Source organism: Trichosurus vulpecula, chromosome 3 (assembly GCF_011100635.1).
Source record: "Trichosurus vulpecula isolate mTriVul1 chromosome 3, mTriVul1.pri, whole genome shotgun sequence".
Classification (NCBI taxonomy): Eukaryota; Metazoa; Chordata; class Mammalia; order Diprotodontia; family Phalangeridae; genus Trichosurus; species Trichosurus vulpecula.
The window spans coordinates 182,773,058-182,790,198 of record NC_050575.1 but is presented as its reverse complement, the minus strand read 5'-3'; the positions used below and the strand labels follow the sequence as shown (position 1 = coordinate 182,790,198).

General features: G+C 40.2%; 1 protein-coding gene across 1 annotated transcript in view; it reads right to left on the bottom strand.

Annotated features, from left to right (window-relative positions):
- The window catches only part of RBBP8NL (RBBP8 N-terminal like), a 45,282-nt gene extending 28,174 nt beyond the window's left edge, over window positions 1–17,108 (bottom strand). The window contains exons 1-7 of the mRNA XM_036748349.1: window positions 17,048–17,108; window positions 15,809–15,851; window positions 14,430–14,525; window positions 12,908–13,020; window positions 9,704–9,776; window positions 7,564–7,727; window positions 7,065–7,147 (exon numbers count right to left, since the gene is read on the bottom strand). Of these exons, the coding sequence (XP_036604244.1) occupies window positions 7,065–7,147; window positions 7,564–7,727; window positions 9,704–9,776; window positions 12,908–13,020; window positions 14,430–14,525; window positions 15,809–15,851; window positions 17,048–17,108 (633 nt within the window). The remainder of the gene's footprint in view (window positions 1–7,064; window positions 7,148–7,563; window positions 7,728–9,703; window positions 9,777–12,907; window positions 13,021–14,429; window positions 14,526–15,808; window positions 15,852–17,047) is intronic.
- Window positions 17,109–17,141: the final 33 nt, after the last annotated feature.

Sequence of the window (17,141 nt, the reverse complement as noted above, 5' to 3'; positions counted from 1 at the left end):
CTGCCAAGTGTTTCAGCATAACCCTGAGCAAACAGGCAGCTTGCAGGGACCAGACTGCCATGTGCTTCATGTAGCCCAAGGGAAACACAGAAACACCCCACAGGCCTCTACAGACACCAGACACCAGCACTAGGGCCCCAGCTCAGCAGCAGGTCAGTTGTCAGATCCCTATGGCCTCTAGCAGCACCAGCCATCCCCACCCCCACCACCCTTACCTCAGTCCAGCACCAGACATGAGGGACCCCCGTGGGCCTCAGAGCAACATCAATGTAGCACCAGGTAAACAGCCAGGCCCTGCAGTCCCTGGCACCAGAAGCATTAGTTCCCCTTCCACCCTGGAAGCAGAGCTCAAATTTAAAAGAAAGGAAAAGGCCAAAAAAGATGAACAAAGAACAACAACAAAAAAAGAATCTAACCATAGATAGTTCTTATGTTGACAGGGAAGATCAAGACACAAACTCAGAAGAGGACAGCAATGTCAAAACACCTATGGGCAAAGCTTCAAATAAAAATAGGAAGTGAGCTCAAGCCCAGAAAGAACTAATAGAAAAGCTCAAAAGGGAGTTTAAAAATCATGTAAGAGAGGTAGAAGAAAAATGGGGAAAAGAAATGAGAGTGATGCAAGAGAATTATGAAAAAAGAGTCAATAGCTTGGAAAAAGAAAATGACTGCTTAAAAAGTACAGTTGGCCAAATGGAAAAGAAAGTACAAATGCTAACTGAGGAAAACAACTCCTTAAAAGTTAGAATTGGGTAAGTGGAAGCTAATGACTCTAGGAGACATTAAGAATCAAACAAATTCAAAAGAATGAAAAAAAATAGAAGAAAATGTAAAATTCCTCGTTGGAAAAACAACTGAGCTGGAAAATAGATCCAAGAGAGACCATGTCAGAATCACTGAACTACCTTAAAGCCAGAACCAAAAGGAGGACCTGTGCAACATCTTTCAAGAAATTATCAAGGGAAACTGCCCTGATAACCTGGAACCATAGGGCAAAATAGGCATTGAAAGAATCTACTGATCACCTCAGGAAAGAGATCCCAAAATAAAAACTCCAAGGAACATTATAGCCAAATTTCAGAGCTATCAGGTCAAGGAAAAAGTACTGCAAGTGGCTGGAAAGAAACAATCCAAATATTGGGGAGCCACAATCAGGATTACACAGGACTTAGCAGCTGCTATATTAAAGGATCAGAGGTCATGGAACACGATATTCCAGAAGGCAAAGAAGCTAGGACTACAACCAGAATTGCCTACCCCACAAAATTAAGTATAATAATACATCAAGAGGAAAAATGGTCATTCAATGAAATAGGAGGATTTCAAGCTTTCATAAGAAGACCAGAAATGAACACAAAAAAAGTGATCTCCAATATCAAGACCCAAGAGAAGCCTAAAAAGTGAAAGGAGGAAAAGAAACCATTAGGGATTCAATGGAACTGAACTTTTTACATCTGTACATGGGAAGATGATAATTGTAATTCTTAAAATCTGTACCACTAATAGTATAGCTAGAAGGAACAGAGGAGATAGTATAAGGTAAATTTGAGAAAATGACATAAAAATAATTAAAAGATGAGAAAGAGCAGTACATTGGGTGCAGAAGGAAGAGAGAGGAAGAATGGGGTAAGTTATTCCACAAGAAAATGCACAAAAAGCCAATTATGGTGGAGAGAAAAGTGGGAGGGTGGGTAATGGGCATCACCTGAACCTTACTTTCATTAGTATTGGCTCAAAGAGGGAATAATATATACAATCAGTTGAATATAGAATTCTATCTTACACATCAGGAAAGCAGAAGGGGAGGAGATTAAGTAAAGGCAGGGGACTGACAGAAGAGAGGGCAGGCTGGGGGAGGCAGTAGACAGAAGCAAAATACTGTTGAAGAGGAAAAGGAGGAAGAATAGGATGGAGGGAAATACACAGTTAGTAATCATAACTGTGAATGTGAATGGGATGAACTTTCCCATATAATGGAAGCAGGTAGCAGAGTGGATCAAAAACCAGAATCCTACAATATATTATTTACAAGAAACACCCTTGAAGCAGAAAGACACACAGAATAAAGGTAAGGGGCTGGAGCAGAATCTATTATGCTTTAGCTGAAGTAAAAAAAAGCAAGGGTAGCAATCCTGATCTCAGACAAAGTAAAAGCAAAAATAGACCTAATTAAAAGAGATAAGGAAGGAAACTATACCTTGCTTAAAGGTACCATAGATTATGAAGTAATATCAATGCTAAACATATATGCACCAAGTGGTATAGCATCCAAATTTTTAAAGGAGAAGTTGAGTTACAGGAAGAAATAGAGAGCAAAACTATACTAGTGGGGGAGCTCAACTGTTCCCTCTCAGAACTTGATAAGTCCAGCCAAAAAAAAAAAAGAAAGAAATCAAGGCAGTGAATAAAATATGATAAAATTTAGATATGACAGACCTTTGGAGAAAACTGAATAAGGACAGAAAGGAATCCTTTTTTTTCCTTAGCAACACGTGGCACATACACAAAAATTGACCATGTGTTAGGGCACAAAAACCTCAAAATCAAATGCAGAAAGGCAGAAATATTAAATGTATTCTTTTTATATCATAAAGCAGTAAAAATTGTATTCAAAAAAGGGCAGTGGAAAGATAGATTAAAATTATTTGTAAACTAAATAATCTAATCCTAAAGAATAAATGGGTCAAAGAATATATCATAGAAACAATCAATAATTTTGTTAAAGAAAATGATGAGATGCCATCCCAAAATTTATGGGATCAGCCAAAGCAGAACTTAAAAGAACATTTATTTCTCTAAATTCTATTTTTTTTGCCTTTTCCTCTACTTTATTTCATATTCCCACCATACCACCACAATAATGACTTCTTCTTAAGTTAAACTAAAAACTAGTAGGGGTTCTGGAAAGGTGTGTGTGTGTGTGTGTGTGTACTGGGGGGAGGGGGAATGGTGTCACAGCCTGAGGTATTGGCAGGGAGGGGAGGAGACAAGTCAGCAGATGGTCTTGACAGGGCTCTTTAAGTTGCTGGCTGCCTGAAGCTGCAGTCGATAGGCCATAGGGTGGATCTTGAAGCCATACAGCCTGGGCACAAATTGGTTGGCAGGTCATTTGGGCCTGTACTCAGGATGCACCATGAAGAGCATGTGAGGAAAGTCAGTGCCAAAGGAAGCACCAACTGTGTGGTGGTGCCTGGATAACTTGGAGGTGTAATCTCTAAATTATTACATCAGCAAAAAGGAGAAAAAGCAGATCAATGAATTGGGCATGCAACTTAAAAAAACTAGAAAATGAACAAATTAAAAATCCCCAATTGAACACCAAACTGGAAATCCTGAAAATCAAAGGTGAGATTAATAAAATTGAAAGTGAAAAAAAACTACTGAACTAATGAAACTAGAAGCTGGTTTTCTGAAAACAAGCAAATGAACAATAAGATAGATAAGCCATTGGTTAATTTGATTAAAAAAAAAGAAAACCAGACATTCAGTATCAAAAATGAAAAGGGTGAAATCACCACCAAAAAAGAAATTAAAGCAATCATTAGGAAATATTTTGCCCAATCATATGTCAATAAATCTGACAATCTGAGTAAAACAGATGAATTTTTACAAAAATATAAATTACTTAGATGAATAGATCAGGAAATAGAATATTTAAATAACTCCATCTTAGAAAATCAAATTGAACAAGCCATTAATGAACCCCCTAAAAATCCCTAGGGCCAGATGGTTTCACAAATGAATTCTACCAAATATGTAAAGAACAATTGATTTCAATACTGGAATATTGGATTATTGGAATATTGGAAAAATAGGTGAAGAAAGAGACCTACCAAACTCCTTTTCTGACACAAATATGGTGTTGATACCTAAACTGGAAGAGCTAAAACAGAAAGAAAATTATAGACCAATTTCTCTAATTAATATTGATGTGAAAATTTTGAACAAAATACTAGCAAGATTATGGCAATATGTCACAAGGATTATACACTATGACCAGGTGAGATTTATACCCAGAATACAGGGTTGGTTCAATATTAGGGAAACTATCGACATAATTGACCATATTAATAACAAAACCAACAGAAATCATATGATTATCTCAATAGATGCCCAAAAGGCTTTTGACAAAATATAGCATCCATTCCTAATAAAAACACTAGAGAGCATAGGAATAAAGGGAACATTCATTAAAATGATAAGCAGTATCTATCTAAAAACCATCAGCAAGCATTATCTGTAATGGGGATAAGCTAGTAGCCTTCCAAATAAGATCAGGAGTGAAGCATAGATACCCATTATCATCACTATTATTCAATATAGTACTAGAAATGTTAGATATACCAATAAGAGAATAAATAAGAAATTGAAGGAATTAGACAATGAGGAAACAGAACTATCACTCTTTGCAGATGATATGATGGTATATTTAGAGTACCGTAGAGAATCAACTAAAAACAACTTGAAATAATTAACAACTTTAGTAAAGTTGCAGTACATAAATTAAACCCATATAAGCCATCAGCACTTCTTTATATGGCCAACAAAGCCCAGCAGCAAGAGGTAGAAAGAGAAATCTCATTTGAAATAACTGCAAACCATATAAAATACTTGGGGGGGGGTCTACCTGTCAAGACAAACCCAGAACTATATGAACACAATTACGAAACACTTTTCACACAAATAAAGTTGGATCTAAGCAATTGGAAAATTTTTAATAGCTCATAGGTAGCCTGAGCCAATACAGACAATTTTACCTAAGTTCATTTACTTATTCAGTGCCATACCAATCAAAATACCAAAGAATTATTTTATAGAGATAGAAAAAAAATAACAAAATTAATATGGAAGAACAAAAGGTCAAGAATATCAAGGGAGTTAATGAAAAAAATACAAAGGTGGTCTAGCAATACCAGATCTTAAACTATATTATAATGCAGTAATCATCAAAACTATAAGATAAGGTCAAAATGGGTACATGATTTAGACATGACGTGTGACATCATAAGCAAATGAGAAGAGCAAGGAATAGTCTACCTGTCAGATCTATGGGAAAGAGAAGAATTCATGACCAAATAAGAGATAGCATTATGAAACATAAAACAGATAATTTTGGTTATATTAAATTAAAAAGCTTTTACACAAACAAAACCTGTACAACCAAGATTAGAAGGAAAGCTGGAAAACAACCTTTACAGCAAATGTCTCGGACAAAGGCCTCATTTCTCAAACATTTAGAGAACTGAGTCAAATTTATAAGAATATAAGCCATTTCCCAATTGATAAATGGTCAAAGGATATGAACAGGCAGTGTTCAGATAAAGAAATCAAAGCTATCTATAGACATATGAAGAAGGGCTCTGAATCGCAACTGATCAGAGAAATGCAAATTAAAACAACTCTGAGGTACCACCTTACACCTATCAGATTGACTAATATGACAAAAAAAGGAAAATGATAAATGTTGGAGAGGATGTGGGAAAATTGGGACACTAATATACTATTGGTGGAGTTGTGAACTGATCCAACTCATTCTGGAGAGCAGTTTGGAACATGCCCAAAGGGCAACCAAAATGTGCATACTCTTTGATCCAGCAATACCACTACTGGGTCTATATCCCAAAGAGATCATAAAAAGGGGAAAGGTCCTACATGTGCAAAAATATTTATAACAGCCCTTTTTGTGGTGGCAAAGTAATGGAAATTGAGAGGATGCCCATCAATGGCTGAACAAGTTGTGGTATATGAATGTAATGAAATACTATTGTGCAATAAGAAATGATGAACAGACAGACTTCAGAAAAACCTGGAAAGACTTGTACGAACAGATACAAAGTGAAATGAGCAGGACCAGGAGAACATTGTACACAGTATCAGTAACATCATGTGATGATAAACTATGAATGACTCAGATCTTCTCAGCAATACAAAGATCCAAGACAAGCACAAAGAACTCATGAAGGAGGAAAATGCTGTCCACACCCAGATAAAGAACTGATGCACTCTGATGGCAGATTGAAGCATACTTTTTTCACTTTATTCTTTTTTGTGTTTTTTCTTTTGATCCATTTCTTCTTTCACAACTGTGACTAATAGAAATATATTTTACATGCTAGCACATGTATAAGCTATATCAAATTGCATACCATTTTCAGAAGAGGGGAGAAGAGGGAGAGGAGAAAAATTTGGATCTTAAAATCTTGTAAAAATGAATGCAAAAAATTGTCTCGACATGTAATCGGGAAAAAATAAAATACTCTCAAAAATGTCAGAACTAGAAGGGCTCTAGTCTAGTTTGTGACAATTTACAGGTAAGATAATCAGGACTAGAATCCATGCTTCCTGACTCCTAGTGGTATTGGACTTGGACTGAGAAGACCTGAGTTCAAACGCTGCCATAGTCACTTATTTGCATGGGACCCTGGCGAGTCATTTGCTTCTTTCAGTGTCAGTTTCTTTGTATGTAAAATGGCACCTACTTGTTGTAAGGATCAAATGAGAAATTATGTGCAGAATGCTATGGAAATATTATTATTATTATTAAATCTGCTATGCCACACTGCCTCAATCTAGTTCACTCCTTCATCTAGAGCACCCAAAATGTACAAGAATTAGTGTAAAGTACTGAGAGGCAGACAAGTTGATCAACCCCTCTCAAGTTGCTTACTCTCTTGTTAGTCCCCCTAATGGTTCTTTTAGAACTGAGTTGAGAAATCTAATTTAGTTAACTTTCATTATCTGGAACACAGCTAAGGCAGAGCTATCCTCGATAGGATTCCATTTTAAGGGCTAGTTCTAGCATAAATTAATAGTGTGTAAAGATTATGAGGGTATTCTGTGTGTCACCATTTTCCCTATTGGTCATGTGGTACACTGACCAATCATGTGGTAAGACATGACTGTCTTAGACAAAAAGGATGGACTTCTTGGAGGATGAGGACATCTGGTGAAACCTTTTAGCTCTGGTGAAAGGGGCTATAGAGGATGGCTTTGAAAACAGGCCCCTTTTTTGCTTCGATCTAGTCCAGAAAAAGCAATATGACTCCAAACTTTCCAAACCTCACCATGTCCAGAACTCGCTGCTCCTGCAGGTTTGCACCAGGAGGGATTTTAGGGATTGGAGAAGTCTGGTATCCTGTTGACTTTTCTGTTTTTAAGAAAGAAAGAAACAAAAGGTCAGAGAAATTGACAGAAGAGGATCTCTGAGTTTCTGGGGTGTGTGTGTGTGTGTGTGTGTGTGTGTGTGTGTGTGTGTGTGTAACCAATTACACCTGGGATTTTATTTTGTTCTCTCCAGTGCAGCTAAATTCATGCATTTATGTATTGGACCTCTCATGGATTCTGTGTAGCAGATGTGGTTTTGGTGGGCAAAAATTTGCTAAAGGAAACTTCTCTCCTCTTCCCGCCAGTTGCTCAAATCTCCCATAGGATAGAAATTATGAACTTAACCGAAAGGAAGGAAGCTCCATCTCCATGTGCCCCTCCTACCCTAGCAACCTGCCCTTTTCACTTCCTCAGACTCTGTGTCCCGTCTCTTTCTTGGCCCTCTCAGTTCCACTGTACCTTCTCCTAGGGGAGTGTGGGGAAGATAATCCTCCTCTTTCTCCCTGCTTGGTGGTGGTTTCTCAGTGCTAGGTTTCCGTCCCCCAGGGGAAAGTAATGGCACAGGTGAATCTGGACTGGAGCTGCTTTCCCTGGACATAGCCCGGTGGTGCTTGGCTCTGTCTCTAGGATGAAAGAGACAAAGAGGAATGAGGATGACACCAAACCACCATGGTGGTATTGGTGAAGGGAGATTAGCCTTAAGTCTAAGCAGAGTTGGGGGCCCATATATGGCATGAGTTGAGGGCTGCTGGGAAGGCACATCTGTTTACAAAGGTCAGAGGATCAGCCGGTTTTAGATTTGAAAAGGATCACAGGGAGCACTAATATAGTTGCCTCAATTTATAGATGAAATAGCTAAAGACCGGAGAAGGGAAGTGATTTACCCAAGGCAGAGTGGAGGCACAATGGATGGAGCCCTGGAGTCAGGAAATCCTGAGTTCAAATCTGACCTCAGGCACTTATTAGTTGTGTGACCTTGGGCAAGTCACTTAACCTCTGTTTGCCTCAGTTTCCTCAACTATAAAACAAGGATAATAATAGTACCTACCTCCTAAAGCTCTGATGAAGAGCAAATGAGATAACATATTAAAACTGCTTGGCACAGTGCCTGGCACATAGTAAGTATTCTATAAATGCTTATTTTCTTGCCAGGATCACACAGGTAGTAAGTCGAAGAACGAGAATTCAAGCCTAGGTTTTCTGACTCTAAAGCAAATCCTCTTCCCATTATATACTCTACTGCTTGTGACCTTGGACAAATGACTTGATCTTGCAGAGCCTCAGTTTCCTCACTTGAAAAATAAAGAGTTTGTTATAGAGAACTAAGGTCTCTTCCACCTCTAAAATCCTACAATCTCATCATCCTAGGAAAAAGCCTAGTAAGTTTTTCTTCTAATTGTCCATGAAATCCCACCACTATTCTTTAGGGTTAAGCACTTGCCTCTCCAGGTCCTCTTGTCAGTACTTGCCCTACTCCAAATGAGTCTCAAGTTTCCTCATCTGAAAAATGAGGGCACTTGACCTATCTGTTTGCAGGGTTGCTGTAAGGAAAATGCTTTGTTAACCTTGATGTATGCTAGAAATATGAGTAGTTATTGTTTCTCTTATAGGGAGAAACATTGGGCCTGTAATTTAATTGAAATTAGGCAACTCCCTCTAGCACTGCAGTTTGGCCCCTTGTCTGCAATTTATAGCTGCACAGCCTCAATCTTCTGCTTGGCAGGCCCCGATGGGGAACCTGAGGAAAATGTGATTGTGAAAAATGTAACAAAATAAATAAAAATACTATTAAATGTAGAGGATATTAATATGTGGTTTTCTAGGTCAATAGGTAGTTGTTAGGGATCCTTATGAATTGTCAGTGGTGCTCATTTCTATTGAGTTTGACATCACTGTTCCGGACCAGTGGTGTCGGATGGAAACGAATGCATTACTTTTAAAATGTAATGTCATATTTATTTTATTGAATTTTAATTATTTTGTTAAATATTTCCCAATTACATTTTAACCTCCTTTGGTGGCATGTGCCTGTTTTATATTTCTGATCTAGAGCACTGAGAAGTGACTTGTCCTGGGTCACACAGCTGCTATGTGTCCGAGGCAGAACTTGAACCCAAGTCTTTCTGGTCCCAAGGCTTGTTCGACTTCCGCTACACTAAATTGCGTCTCGCTATTAAGATTTTTGCCGTTGTCATCCCGTTGTTTTCAGTCACGTCCAACTCTTTGTTACCCCATTTGGGGTTATATTGACAAAGACGCTGGAGTGGTTTGCCATTTCCTTCTCTAACTCATTTTACAGATGAGGAAACTGAGGCAAACAGGGTTAAGTGATTTTCCCAGGATCCCATAGTTACTTAGATTTGAACTCTGGAAGATGTCTTCCTGACTTAAGGCCTGATGCTCTGTGCACCATGGAACCACTAGCTGCCCACTATTATTATACTTCTAACAAATTAATGGTTAATGGCAGCTGGATGTTGCCACCTTTCCCCCTCCATGGGAATGAGGTCATTAGGGATTGTTTCCCAAGATGGTGGTTCAGGGTGCGTTTGACAGGTCATTGGTGGTATAGGGGAAGGATGACTCAGTCAGAACTCACTCCAGGTTTCGAAGTCTCTTCAATTCTTCCTTCAGAGCTTTGTTTTCTTCCTTTAGCCCGTTCATTTCATTAGCTGTGAATAAACAGGAAAAAGTTCAGCTTGGCTTGGGGAGGAGCTCTGGATCCATCTGCCCCAAAGAATAAACTGCCCCCGTGTGAATAGTCAGATACTTTGAAAAGAGCCATCATTGTCTGCTCCAGTTCCCTTGCCAGAAAATATGACAGCGATACCGCCTTAGTAACCTCTTAGGCCGTTATGGGGGAAATTATTCCCTCAATGGGATGTGGTTTCAGTTTCCATATCTATAAAATGGACTGTTGGTTTTACCTATTACGGTGGACAATATTGGGTTGGATTCTCTCCTTTGCCTGGTAGATCATGCCAAGTAGAGTGGGCCAATGGTTGGGATGGATTTCCAGGGGCAAATAGTAATTTCAGTGCAGGAACATGGTGGTGGGGGAAGGGAGGGTTATGGAAGCTAGGAATCACAGAATTGTAGAGTTGGAAGTGAACTTAGAGGTCATCTAGTCCAGCTTCTACTCATAAGTCCCTCCTATCTCTACCTATTTAAACTCCTGCTATCTTTCAACGCTGATTTCACCACGTCCTCTAGGAAGGCTCCCTTGATCCCCCGTTAACTAGAAATGATCTGTTCCTCCTTTGAAATGTACCAGCGCTCATTTTAATCTTTCCTATGGACTCAACACAGCCTACTTTCGTTGCAGGTCTATGTGTTGATGCCTTATCCTCCTGACTCCACTGGGCGCTCCTTGAGACTGGGCCCATGACTCTTGTTGTCTTTCCCATAAGGGTTTTTACCCATTCTGAGTGCTCAATAAGAGCCTGGGGGCCCAGAGATGCTGAAAAAGTACAGTCACAGAAGCAGGAGGAGCAAAGAAGATTCCAGCATCCAACCGGCTTCCTCTTATTTTTTGTTCTTTCTACATATGCTCCACAATGTCTGCAAGATGCTCACATGCTCACACGCACATGCATGTTCACATGCGTACGCACACCTATACCTGAGCGTATAAACAGGTGCACTCACTCGTTCTCACACATCCATGCACAACCCTCCCCCTCCTTCTTGTACATACACACGTATAAGTTGTTGTTGTTCAGTTGTTTCAGTTATGTCCGACTCTCTGTGACCCTATTTGGGGTTTTCTTGGTAAAGATACCAGATCATTCTGCCATTTCCTTCTCCAGCTCATTTTACAAATGAGGAAGTAAGGCAGCCAGGGTTCAGTGACTTTCTCAGTGTCACACAGCTAGCAAATGTCTCAAGCCCAGCCTTCTCTCCACCATGCCGCTTAGCTGCCTATGTATATGTATACGTGTATATATGTGTGTGTGTATACATATGTATAAAATGCTTTATATTCATGATCTTTTTGAACTACACAACAACCCTATGAGGTATGTGCTACAGGTCTCTCCATTTTACAGTTAAAGAAACTGAGGTTCAAGGAGATTATATGAGTCATTCAAGTTCCCACAGACACTAAGTGGCAGAATTTGAATGTGGGTCTTCCTGAATCCACATCCAACTATCCTTATACCACACTCTACCTACCTTTCTAAAGGCAGGTATATGTAAACACATTATAAATACACATATTATATATAAACATATTATAGAAACACATTATGTTATATATTATAAACACATTATACTATATATTATATTATTAACATATTATATTATATATTATAAACACATTATATTATATCATGTATTATGTTATAAACATATTATATTATATATACACATATATAAACATATTATATAAACACAAGCATTAAAAACATGCCACAAATATACATTTATTCACAGGCACACCCTTATAATACTCATGCACACAAAGACAATCATGTACACCCATGCACAAGTGTGCACTCACACATGCCAAGTGCGTACTCACACATGCAAACATGCGCATATTTGTCCTCATACATAGAGACATACATTCTCATGCGTACACTGATATACATATGCATACTCTTACACACGTTTGTCAACATGTGCATTACAGAAATTTTTTTCCAACCAAGGCTTTTCAGAGAAGCATAAAGTCATGACATCTATGGCCATGCTTCTTAAACAATTTAAGAAGTGCTGAAGGGGTCTTGAGTGGAAAAAGTTTAAGAAGCCCTGTTCCATGGATTACCAGGAGAGCTGTCAGGAATTGAGGAGAAGATTCAGTTGTATCTTTTACTCCTCCCATGGTGAATATGAGGTTCTTTTTTCAGCTGACTTTCCTGGGAGTTTTCACTCAGCTTAGAACAGAGCCTCCCAGTTGCACAGGGAGATTATGGAAGCCCCTCCTCACCTTTGCCCTTCTTCAGCAAGCGCTTTCTCAAAACATTATTCATCTTGAAGCATTAAGCATTTATGGGATCAGGTAGGAACTGAGTGCCTTTAGAAGCTGGAGCTTTGAAGGAGTTTTTTTCTGGTCCCTGGATCATTTGGATTCTTGGCTAGAGAAATGTCAGATGACAGAGGGGAGCCCAATAAAGACTGAAAGCGGCCCTTGAGGTACTTTTTAGAAAATGCAGAAACCAGAAAGCTTCTAAGAAGGTTGGTTGAGCTTCTGAAGTGGTTTTCTTAAATCACGATTCCGACCAGTGTGATTCCCCTGCTTAAAAGGCTCCAGTGTCTCCCTATTGCATCTAGCGAAAAATAAATTCCTGTTTGACATTTAAAGCCCTTGATATCTTAGTTCCAACCCATCTTTTTGGACTTGGTATATATTACTCCCCTTCCCACCCTCTATAGTCCAGTCAACATGGCCTTTTTGTCATTCCTCACAAATCATACTCCATCTCTCACCTCTGTGTCTTTATATAGGGTGCTCCCCTCCCCACCCCGCCCCTGCCATGCCTGGAATGCTCTCCTTACTCACCTCTGCCTCTTAGAATCCCTTATTTCCTTAAAAACTCAGCTCAGGCACCATTTTCTACATGAAGTCTTTGCTGAGCCTCCCCCACCCCCAAGACCCAGCTCTCAGTGCCCTCAGTCCAAAAGTGTTTTGTGTTTATTTCATATAATCCTATATATACTTATTTATGCCCACGATTTCTCCAAATAGAATATAAATTCCTTGAGGTAGGGACAGTTTTATTTTGCTATTTGTATCCTAAGACAGGCACATAGTAAGCACTTAATGAATGCTTTCTGATTAATTGAGTGATTGACTTACTGAGGATGAAGATATGCTGCAGGCTCTGAAGATGGGAATTCTCATATTCATGTTGTTTCTTCTTGGCCAGCTCCTGAGTCACCATGCATCGGTCACAGAGGCCGGCCCTCAGCCTGAAACGAGACAGCCACCTGGTTGATTGCCTCTATACAAAGGCTGCACCCTTCCTCCTTCCCTCCTCAGGTCTGGCCTGTCAGAGGCCACTCTGTGCATGACTATTTGGGCCTGGAAGGAACCCCAGGTTGGGATAATCTAAATATAGTTTGGAATTGGAAAGGAGTCTGGAGTGTGCCACGCTCTTTTTTGGGTTGTGTCTTAATTCAGAAAGAAGAAGGCAAGAGATGAGAGGAAACCTCTCTGGATGGATTTACTCACTTTGTATTCTACAGATGTTCCTGAAAAGTTGAATATAAATGGACTTTTTGTAAAGTGAATCCTATTTTAAATACAACCAGAGAGATTTCTATGGAAATACTCTTATATTCTGGGAGTCCTAATCACAGAAGGGAATGTGGTACAACCGGACTTGAGTTTGACTTCTGAGTCTGCCATTTATCATCTGGGTATTTGGGCAAGTCGCTTCACCTTTCACAGCCTTAATTTCCTCATCTATAAAATGGAAACCATATTACTCAAACTACCTACCTCAGAGTGGTTGTAAGGATTAAGTGAGATTATCTATGTGTCAGCAGTTTGAAGAGTGGGACCACTAGTGAAAAATACCCAAAGTGCTATAGAAATGATTTACAGAGAGCTTGAGATATGTGATAATAATTGTAAGTATTAATTAGAATGATCTCTACTTGGTTGATAAATTTGGATTTTCATACATGAGAATTATTGGAAAGAGCCCTGAATCAAGAATCAGGAGATCAGAATTCGAATCCCTTCTTGGCTGATGACAAACTGTGTAACCTTGAGCAAATGGCTTATCTTTTGGTTCATTAGTTTCTTCAACTATAAAAAAGGTATAATACTTCTACTATCCTCACGGGGGGTTAATAGAGAATCATATATGGATGGGACAGCACTTTAAAAATGCTAAAGCTCCGTACAAAGGTGAGGTATAAAATCACAGATTGTTAGAGCTAGAAGGGGTTTAGATTATGACTATATGTTATTGTTCAGTTGTTTCAGTCATGTTCAACTTTTCATTACCCCATTGGAGTTTTCTTGGCAGAGATACTGGAGTGGTTTGCCATTTCCTTCTCCAGCTCATTTTACAGATGAGGAAACTGAGGTAAATAGGGTTAAGTGACTTGCCCAGCTAGTAAGTGTCTGAAGCTGGATTTGAACTTAGGAAGAAGACTTCCTGACTCCACGCCCGGTGCTCTATCCACTGAGCCACTAAAGTGGGGCTCACCAATGATTTTGAAAGGCTCTGTGTTCTTGGAATCCCTTAAATTAGAAATCATTTCCAAGTCGTGTTCTATTCCTAACAAAAGGAAGTTTATTCCTTAAATAGAAGGACCGTATGGGGGGCTGCTCATTCTGCCAGGTCCTCCCAATGGGCAGAACTTACCTGTTCTCTAATACCTTAACATTCTCCTTCAGGGCTTTCTGCTGTTCCCGGAGCTGGTGGTTTTTGGCAAATAGCTCTTCAATCCTCTGGGCATCCCTGATTCAAGAAACAAGGAGGAGACAATGAAAATGACCCTTTGCCTTTCAGCGGGGACAATTTCCAAGTCAGCTGGCATCCCCCAAGGCAGGGGGATGCCAGCTAGAAGTCTATCACAGTAACCCAGGTGAGAGGTGATGAAGGCCTGACCTGAAATCAGAGAATCATAAGATTTTTTAATTGGAAAGGATCTTAGAGCCTATCAGGATTAGAGGGAGGATAATGGGGCAGGTGAGGGGGGCAGGATGAATGAGAGTTATTTCCAAGGAAGCATGCATAAGACTTGGTGATTGTGGGAATGTGGTAGACAAAGGAGATGGAGGAGTCAACGCTGAATCTTTAGGCAACTACATGGCACCGTGGATCGAGCCCTGGGCCTGGAGTCAGGAAGACCTGAGTTCAAATATGGCCTCAGATGCTATCTGTGTGACCCTGGGCAAGTCACTTAACCTTCTTTGCCTCAGTTTCCTCATCTGTAAAATGAGCAGGAGAAGGAACTGGTAAGCCACTTCAGCATCTTTGCCAAGAATACCCCAAATGGGATCATGAAGAGTTGGACACAACTGAACAACAGTAAATGGTATGATGGAAAGATCACTATTCTGGTAATTAGAGGATCTGGGTTCAAATTTTGGCTCTGCCACTAACTTGCTGTATGTCTCTACCACAGTTGCTCAGGATCATAGGATGTGGAGCTATAAGGGATCTTAAAGAGTGTTTAATTCAATTGATATGGAGAAAGATTGAGTGATTTGCACCAGGTCATAAGAAGGTAACCATCAGAGCCAAGTCATCTGGTTTTGCTTCAACGATTGCTGCCAGTATACCACAGATGCCTTTTCTTGACTCTACAGGTCCTCAGTTTCTCCATCTGGAGAATGAGTGGGTTGGAGCAGATCATCTCTGAGTTCCTGCTTTACTTAGACACTCTATGACTTCTATGTGGTTCATTCATATGAAGGATGGGGGACTATTTCCAATTTGCAAAGAGGTTTGCCTCTTCTGCTCCCCAATCCCTGTGGATCTCCTCCCTTCATGGGTACTGTTTTGAACTTGGTACCCCCAGCCTCCATCTTGAGTCATAAAACTGAGGGACCAGCCAGAAACTCTTGGGAAAAAGCTCAGTATCCTGTAGGTTTTGTATATCTCCTGGGACTGGAAGAGGGTCCCTATGGAGGAAAGGTTTTTGCCAAACCCTGACAAATATTTCCTTTGAAGATTTCCTCTGGGTCCTTAGAGAGAACACCAAGGTTCAGCCCACACGGCAATGGGGCCCAACTCACCGGCACTTCTCTGTGTTAAGCTCCAACAATTTATTCTGCAGCCCTGCAAGAGGGAGAGGATGTTAGGACACTGAGCATTCCATTTTAGAACCAAGACACTATCTGTGAAGCGTGTGGGTACCTTATCTGGCAGAAGGGTGTGGAAATGAAGAAGCCACGTGGTCTTCTTTTGTGGGGGGAGCTCTAGTTGAAAAAGGGGTGTTAGAATTTCATCACCGTGCCATGGCACCTTCCTTTTCTTCTCATCCATGGCAAGGGCCTTTCCTGACAGTCTGTAACAATGAATTACTGTGCTCTCCTATCAAGGCCATGTCTGGGTATTTCCAGAGCTCTCCCTCACCACACATGCACTTATCTCTCCAGCCCTGGTACTCAGGGAGACATCTGGTACAGTGGTAAGAGCCGTGGATTTGGAGCCAGAGAATGTGGGTTTGCACTTGCTAGGTGGTTCAGTAGATTGAGCTGCTTGGGATCAGGAAGACCATCTTTATGAGTTCAAATCTGGCCTCAAACATTTACAAGCTGTGTGATCCTGGGCAAGTCACTTAACCCTGTTTGCTTCAGTTTCCTCATCTACAAAAGGAGCTGGAGAAGGGAATGGAAAACTACTCCAGTATCTTTGCCAAGAAAGCCCCAAATGGGATTACAAAGAATTGGACATGACTAAAATGATTGAATAACAAAATTCTGACTGTCACTTACTACATGAATGACCTTGGGAAAAAACACCTAATACTTCTGGGCCTCTGTTTCCTCATCTGAAAATGAAGGGTTTGGATTAGGTGGCTTCTGAGGCTCCTTCCAGCTTTAAATCTATGATACTGTATTTTTCTCAGGGGAAGGAGAAGATTCAACAGAGTGGTCTCTCAGCATGCACCAGTACCTCTGGGCCTCTATGCACACTTATCCTTCCAATCCTAAGTCTTCATCCCAGGGTAAGCTGAGTGCTGTTCATACCCCTACAATTCAGTGATGGGAAGGAGACCTACAAAAGGATAATGTATTCTCTTGTTGCAGGAGAACTGTTTATTCTGTAACCAACAAATGCTCTTTATGAGAGGTTGGCTTGGGGTCCTGTCATTTATACTGCATATGACATGGGCATTTAGAAGCTTCTTTCAGTAAGGTTGCCATAGGATCTGGAAGCATCCCAAGGTACAGCTTAGAAAGTTCCAGCCCTAAAGATTGCATAGCCCACCCTGTGACCTTGCTTTTGTCTCCTTGGAGGCGGGGTCATACCAAGGACTTCTTTCTCATGGATGTCCTTCAGCTTGTTCAAACATTCGGTGAAATTGTCCATGGCTGGGACTTGGTCCTGGAAACTTTCTTCTCC